The sequence below is a fragment of the Sciurus carolinensis genome, chromosome 5 (assembly GCF_902686445.1).
Source record: "Sciurus carolinensis chromosome 5, mSciCar1.2, whole genome shotgun sequence".
Lineage (NCBI taxonomy): Eukaryota > Metazoa > Chordata > Mammalia > Rodentia > Sciuridae > Sciurus > Sciurus carolinensis.
This window is the reverse complement of record NC_062217.1, coordinates 155,416,632-155,424,733: the sequence shown is the minus strand read 5'-3', so window position 1 is coordinate 155,424,733 and position 8,102 is coordinate 155,416,632. Positions and strand designations below refer to the sequence as shown.

General features: G+C 39.0%; 1 protein-coding gene across 1 annotated transcript; it reads left to right on the top strand.

The window, feature by feature from the left end:
• The first annotated feature begins 404 nt into the window (after positions 1–404).
• On the top strand, positions 405–1,541 carry LOC124984855 (actin, cytoplasmic 1-like). The gene has a single exon (XM_047552944.1). The coding sequence runs from the start codon at positions 405–407 to the stop codon at positions 1,539–1,541; it is 1,137 nt and encodes a 378-aa protein (XP_047408900.1).
• The last annotated feature ends 6,561 nt before the right edge of the window (positions 1,542–8,102 follow it).

Here is an 8,102-nt window from a genome sequence, read left to right as displayed (position 1 = left end):
ATCAAGGGATTAATTCACTGATTGGAGCAAGGGTCTCTTAACCCAATCATTCCACCTCTAAACCTTCTTGCGTTGTCTCACACATGAGTTTCTGGGGGACACCTCATATGGAAATCCTAACAGGATCTTATGGAAGTTTCATTACAGAGTTAAGATGAATTAAATCATTGACCACTGGCTGGCAACTCGACCTTTAGCCCCCATCCCCTCCTAGTTCTGTCCCATGACAAGGTCTAGAAGTAATGACACCACAGTAGCCAATAATCACACTCAGAACCCAAATTTTGGTTTATAAATACCATTCTCTAATAAGAAGAGTCAGGACTGCTGAAACCACATCCACCCTGTGGGTACAGTCCCCTCGCCGTTCCACCGCTGCCGGTCCACACTCGCCCTAGTTCGCCATGGAAGACTATATCGATATCGCTGCGCTTGTCCTGGACAATGGCACCGGTGTGTGCAAGGCCGGCTTCGCGGGTGAGGTTGCCCCCCGCGTCGTCTTCCCTTCCATTGTGGGGCGCCCACGACACCAGGGCATGTTGATGGTGGGCATAGGCCAAAAGGATTCCTACGTGGGTGACGAGGCCCAGAGCAAGAGAGGCATCCTGACCCTGAAGTACCCCATTGAGCACGGCGTTGTCACCAACTGGGACGACATGGAGAAGATCTGGCACCACACCTTCTACAATGAGCTGCGTGTGGCCCCCGAGGAGCACCCTGTGCTGCTGACCGAGGCCCCCCTGAACCCCAAGACCAACCGTGAGAAGATAGCCCAGATCATGTTTGAGACCTTCAACACCCCAGCCATGTACGTGGCCATCCAGGCTGTGCTGTCCCTGTACGCCTCTGGCCGCACCACCAGCATTGTGATGGACTCCGGAGATGGGGTCACCCACACAGTGCCCATCTATGAGGGCTATGCCCTCTCCCATGCCATCCTGCGTCTGGACCTGGCTGGCTGGGACCTGACGGACTTCCTTATGAAGATCCTGACCAAGCGTGGCTACAGCTTCACCACCTCCGCGGAGCGGGAAATCGTGCGCGACATCAAGGAGAAGCTGTGCTATGTCGCCCTGGACTTCAAGCAGGAGATGTCCACTGCAGCCTCTAGCTCCTCCCTGGAGAAGAGCTATGAGCTACCTGACGGCCAGGTGATCACCATTGGCGATGAGCGGTTCCGCTGCCCAGAGGCGCTCTTCCAGCCTTCCTTCCTGGGCATGGAATCCTGTGGCATCCACGAGACGACTTTCAACTCCATTATGAAGTGTGACGTTGACATTCGCAAGGATCTCTATGCCAACACGGTGCTGTCCGGGGGCACCACCATGTACCCAGGCATTGCTGACAGGATGCAGAAGGAGATCTCGGCCCTGGCGCCCAGCACGGTGAAGATCAAGATCATCGCTCCCCCAGAGCGCAAGTACTCTGTGTGGATTGGCGGCTCCATCCTGGCCTCGCTCTCTACTTTCCAGCAAATATGGATCAACAAGCAGGAGTACGTGGAGTCTGGCCCCTCCATTGTCCACCACAAATGTTTCTAGGCAGACTGTTACTTAGCTGTGTTACACCCCTTTCTTGACAAAACCTAACTTACGCAGAAAACAAGATGAGATCGGTATGACTGTGTTTGTTTGTTTTTTCTCTTTTGTTTTGGCGCTTGAGACTCAGGATTTAAAAACTGGAGTGGGGAAACATTCAGGGAACATACGGGAATAACCATGAAACTTCTGTAATCTAAATTATCTAAAATAATTTAAAATAAAAGTCAAATTTAGAAAGTTACCTTTCAAAAATGCCTTTTAAAATTGTTCAATCCCCCATGAGTCTTGTTCTCCAAGCCCTTATTCTGAGAGTATTGCTTTTGCATTAATTTTATTTTGAATGGTCAGCCATCCTGTCCTCCCTTTCTGTCCCTCAACTTGAGATGTATGAAGGCTCTTGGTCTCCCTGAGAGTAGGCCAAAGTATGGAGGCAGCCCGGACTTACCTGTACACTATCAAAAAAAAAAAAAAAAAAAAATGCACACCTAAAATAAAAAGAGTCAGAGATCCTCCCACGAATGGATGATTCTAGATCTGAGAAAGAGAAAATACATCCTAAGCTTCTGACATCTGGTTGCACCAAATGATAAGCAGTCCTGTGGATGAAAGAAAACTTGGATGCATGTCAGAATGCAAAAGCTTTAAAAATATGAACAACAGAATGAATAACAATGAAACTGAATTATAACACAAGGAATAAAACATACACAGGCCAACATTTATAAATAAATTGACAAAAAACACATAAATGGGGAAGAATGGACATATTTTCCTTATATTAGAATTCCAAATAATAATACATTGAAAAATGAGGGAAATAGAAAATCACAATCATATTTCTTCAGTAATAACTAATAGAGGCAATAAAACTGGGGAATACTGAAATTGTGGGCAAAATTTTAAGCAGATATAGAATATTTGCAAAGCTTGTAAATATCTCTGTTCAAATGTTTATTTTTTTGTGTGAATTTAACCAAGGTCCACAAATTATTTGATATTCCCCTTTCTAGAAAGTAGAGATTAATTCCCTTCCCTGAGTGTGGGTTGGACTTAATAATTTCTATCAAATGTAAGAAGTATGTGAGGAAACTGTGAATAAATTGCACAGATACACCTTTAACCAAGCAATCACGTCTAATGTCGTCAGTGATGAGCCAAAGGAATATCAGGTCATAAATACTCAGAAGACCACTTTAAAGAGCTTCCAACAAACAAAGCTGGAATAATATAAGCAACTAATGCATTGATGGTCACTTCTCTTCTGTGATCTTTTTTCCAAAAAATCCATAACCACAGTCTAAATATAAGATGCCACTAAGGAAACCTACTTTGAGGGATAATCAAATCATACCTGAATAGCACTCTTAAAAGTGTCAAGGTCATGAAAGACAAGGAAAACCATAGAAAAATCACAGATTGACTCTCAGGAGAACTAAATGTGATGTGACATACTGGATCCAATACTGGACTAGAAAAAAGACTTAGTGGAAAAATGATTGAAATCCAAGTAGAACGTGGTTTAGTTAATAGAATTAAATTAAGGTTAATGCCTTAGTTTTGATAAATGCACTATGGTTACATAAGAGGTTAACATTAGAGGAAACTAGATGAAAGATATATGGGAATTATCCATGAAACTTCTGTATTCTAAATTATCTAAAATAATTTAAAATAAAAGTCAAATTTAGAAAGTTACCTTTCAAAAATGCCTTTTAAAATTGTTCAATCCCCCGTGAGTCTTGTTCTCCAAGCCCTTATTCTGATGGAGTTTTCTCATATCTTGATGAAGAGTTCTACATTTATATTCAGAGGGGATATTGATCATAATTCCTTTTCTTATAGAATCATCTGGTTTTGGTGTCACACCAATTAAGTTTGGAAATTTTCTTTTCACTTCAGTTTTTTGGAAGAGTTTGAGGAGAAGTGTTACTAATTTAATTCTTCTTCAAATTATTTGGTAGAATTCATTAGTAAAACCATGCCTTGCAAAGTCAGTAGCAAATGGCATGAATGCACATTTGGTTCCAGTATACAGTGTATGCCTCTCCTCAAACTGGAAACCATTCATACACTTTCAATGTAAATCACTGTTTATTAGCATTGACAATATTAAGTCTTAGACCGTATAATTCTGTTTTTTGGTTTTTTTTTTTTTTTTTGTGGGAGGTTGTTTGTGTATTGAGGAATATTTAGCAAAATTGTTGGTTTCTTCCCACAGTTGTTAGAACCCCAAATGCCTCCACACTCTACTAAATATTCCTGGAGGGGCAAAATTTCCCCTTAGTTTCCCCTAATGAAAATTAATCTTTTAGCATAAGGTTCATCATATTTCATACAAAAATAAAGAAATTTTTGGATGAGAGTGCTTCCAAATTGAGCAATGGTTTATGCAAGAATGGATAGTAAGACAGTTCTTGAAGGTGGAAATTTCGTCTATATGCATGTTATATACCCAGAAACTAGCATGTAATCAATGGGCAGAAATGTATTTGTGATTTAACCAATATATAAATGAAATCAGAGAAGATCTTTAGCTTGTAAATAGGTCTTGTTAGTTTTCTTTAAGTTCCTTTTGATGTATTCTTTGGGAGAAAGATTATCCTTGTATTTGACATTATGTTTTCATTCTAGAGCAGTGAGTATAATTTGAGTCAAGAGAGTATCATTCAGAATAAGAAAATGTGCTATATTGTCTTTGCAATTTCAATTCTTATCAACACATTCTTGCTTCTCTAAAGTAGGAATCTCCTATCTCTTGTTCAGTGTCATCTTTTCTGCTAGCAAAGTGACTACTAAAGAGTGAACATTTTAAATTACATAAATGTATGTGTGATAAGCTCAGAAATGTTCAAATGCAGTGGGCTTACCACTATTGTAATTACTTTCACCCTCCATTAGTGCTTCCACGATGTGGACTTCATAGGAAGGGTTCAGGCATAAGGTTAGGGGTGAACTACACTTGTATCAAGCTATTATCTATTGTGACTGTGAGCTTTTGGAATTCCATTTCATTTGAACAGTCATTTTCCTAATCTTTACAGAGGTTTTAGAGAAATATGTACTAACATTTACAGAGAATTCCTGGAATAATTAAGATCCTTGGACCACATCAGGTGAGAAAGTTAGATCTCTTATGCTGGCACCATGACATAAACCTCTTACTAAGTTTTGAAGGTGCTTAAAAATTCCTTTCCTGTATTCTCCTTCCAGACATCCCACTCTGACATAAATTTATGAATTTGCAGTTTTCTCAGACCTGTGGTAGGAGCTCCCCTTTATTAGGGACTAACTGAATGAAGGTTTCTACCTAAACGGTGGCTGATTATGATGTATCTTGGGAGGTATATGCCACAGAAGCCAAGCCAAAATCAGCAAAATTTTAAGTTGTTAAGTGTGGTTGAAGTGTTGCTCCAAAGTGCCATATGAACATTCTATACCGTGGTGTGAGCATTCTCATCCTTGTGGATACATTCACAGAGCAAACCAAGAGCAATAACAGCAGTGTCTTTAGGGTTTTCCAGCTTCCCAAGCACTTTTATCTGAGGACAAAATGACACTAGTTGAAGTTCCTTTTCTGGTGGAAACACTCTGTTATTAGAAGACATCCCCAGTGCAGCATTGTCTGTCACCACGGAAGCACATTTTTGTTTTAAAAATAGCACCTGCTGAGCTCTTTTTAATCTTCCTGGAAATGATTGTATGCCATTTGGGCATCTGCCTGTTCACTTAATCTCTCCTGCACATATTGCTGAACAGAAACATAATTTACTGTTTTCATTTTTTTTCTTAATTTAAATATATTATCAGTTTTTGAGTGCAAACAGAAATAACAATTAGCAGAAAATAATGGTTGCAGCAAGCTAAAAGATCTGCAATGGAGACTGTAGTAGATTGTAAAAAAGTGGCCACAATATTTTTCAGTGCCTTATATTAAAAGATGGGATTTGAAATTCCCAATTAAAAAAATGCCATTGTGCTGTGACTTAGATTTGCCTGTGTTGTACACTTGACCTGGTTCAGGTTTATAATGCTATGTAGCTTTGTCTATTACTAACTTTGTATCGCTGTATTCTTGTGTGAAGAAACTGAAGCTTGCAGGTCCCCATTTTTTGCCACAGCTAACTACCTGCCAAATGCCAGACTTGGGAGTGAGTCCATTCTAGGTCACCCAAGTGCCAGTCAATCTGCCAGCTACTATCAGCTAACTCAAAGTCCAGCTGAGCTCAGCCAAAAGGAGTGTCCTACCAACCCCTAGAATTTTGAGCTAAAAATGTTTGCTGTTTTCAGCTACAAAATTTGAGTATAGTTTGTTACATAGCAAAAGGTAACTGATACAGAAATGAGGACTACAGTAACAGATTTAAATCTTATGTGTGGAGGGGTTTATTTTCCTCTCCTCTTTTAGAATATAAACTTAAAGGCAGCAACCTCAAGTATTTTGTTCCTGGCTGTATCTCCCAGTACCTAGAATGGAGCATGGAAAAGAGATAATGAATTCAGTTTAGTTACAAATGCTTTCGGCACGACACTGTCTTAATTTTACAAGATTCCGTCTTCCCTTATACTCTAAGAAAATTGTTCTGAAGAACAACCTCCACTAGCAAGCTCTCACTGGGTACAGTTTGAGTCTTTTTCTCATCCTGAGTTAAACAGTACAGAGCAGGCAGCTTCTCCTCTTCCTCTCGTGTTCCTTTTCCTTTCTCTCTCCCTCTTTCCTACTCTCCTCTACCCTCCTCTCTTTCTCTCCCTCTCTTTCTTCTCAACTCCCTCTGTGTGTCAACCAAGTAGAACTTAATATCCTGTATGACTTCCCCGATCCTCACCAACCAAAGGCAACTGGTTACAATGATTTTAGAGTTTGGCTGCTGTCAACGATAATATTTAAAGGTGTTAGTTTCGAATGGGGAAAGATGATTTCCCTGAGACGAAAATACAGTAATATAAGTGAGACAGATCTCAGTTGTGGTTTAAAATAACTGTGTTAATGAACCAGAATAATACTATGCCAACTTCAGGGGCTTAACTGTTCTTGAATAGGCTGTGGTTTGGAAGAAGAGAAAGGGGGTAGGGATAACATTTCCTTGATTAGGTATGACAAGCAGTGAACTATTATCCTAACACATTCACAGAAAGCAACGGCAATCGTACAATCTCTGTAAACACTGACAACCCTGACAACTCTCAAGCTGTCATTGAACAGCTAATGTCAATGTATACTCAGGAGAGAAACAAACCAAAACAATTCACATTCTAAATCAATAGGGAAATGAGCAAAATGTCCTAACTTAAGACATTAACAAAATGATGAACTTCCTAATGACAGTTGCTAATTGTAAGTCACAGTGAAATAATTCCTATAATAAATATGATGATTATATAAAAAGAATAAAATAGCATGTTTAAGTTTGATTTCGTTAATAGACATGAGGAGTTTACTTGAATCCTGAATAGTTGGTTAATATCTACTATTTTCCTACAAAATGATTTGAATATCAAAATGACACTGGAAAATACTTTGAATAGTATGCACTGCTCTAATATCATATCCCTCCAAATTTTGACTCTTAGATCACTGAACATTAGAGAGGAAGAATTTTAAAATTAAAATACATTGTCACCCAAAATATACTTAAGGCTGCTCTGTCTTTTTGTGACTTCATAGCTTTTTCTTTCTTGCTTAATTTCTTTTACTTTCTTTCTTGTTTTTTGTATTGCTGAAGAGTATTCCATTATAGTTGTACCAGAGTGTGTTTATATTTTCCCTACAAAATGTCATTTTAATTGCTTCCAAATTTTAATAATATCAATTAAATTGAAGACACATTCATAGACAAGACTTTTCTCTACATAACTTTCCCACTCATTTGGGTAAATACCAGGACAAGGTTGCAAAATATTCCATGTTTCATTCTGTAAAAACTTCAAACCATCTTTCAAAGTAGAATACAAGCAACAATAGGTGTTGGCGAGGATATGGGGAAAAAGGTACACTCATACATTGCTGGTGGGGTTGCAAATTAATGCAGCCACTCTGGAAAGCAGTGTGGAGATTCCTTAGAAAACTTGGAATGGAACCACCATTTGGCCCAGCTATCCCACTCCTTGACCTATACCCAAAGGACTTAAAAATCAGTATACTACAGTGATGCAGCCAGATCAATGTTCATAGTTCTCAATTCACAATAACCAGGTTGTGAAACCAAACTAGACTCCCTTCAATTGATGAGTGGATAAAGAAACTGTGGTATATATATATATATATACAATGGAATATTACTCAGCCATAAAGAAGAATAAAATTATTCTTAAAAATTAACATTTGCAGGCAAATAGATGAAGTTGGAGAATATCATGCTAAGTGAGATAAGCCAATCCCAAAAAAACCAAAGGACAAATGATCTCGCTGATAAGCGGATGATATTACATAATATGGGGTGGGAGGGAGGTAAGAATGGAGGAAGGATGGACTATATAGAGGAAAAAGAGCAGTGGGAGGGGTGGGGAGAAGGAAACATAACAGAATGAACCAAACATCATTATCCTATGTAAATGTATGATTAT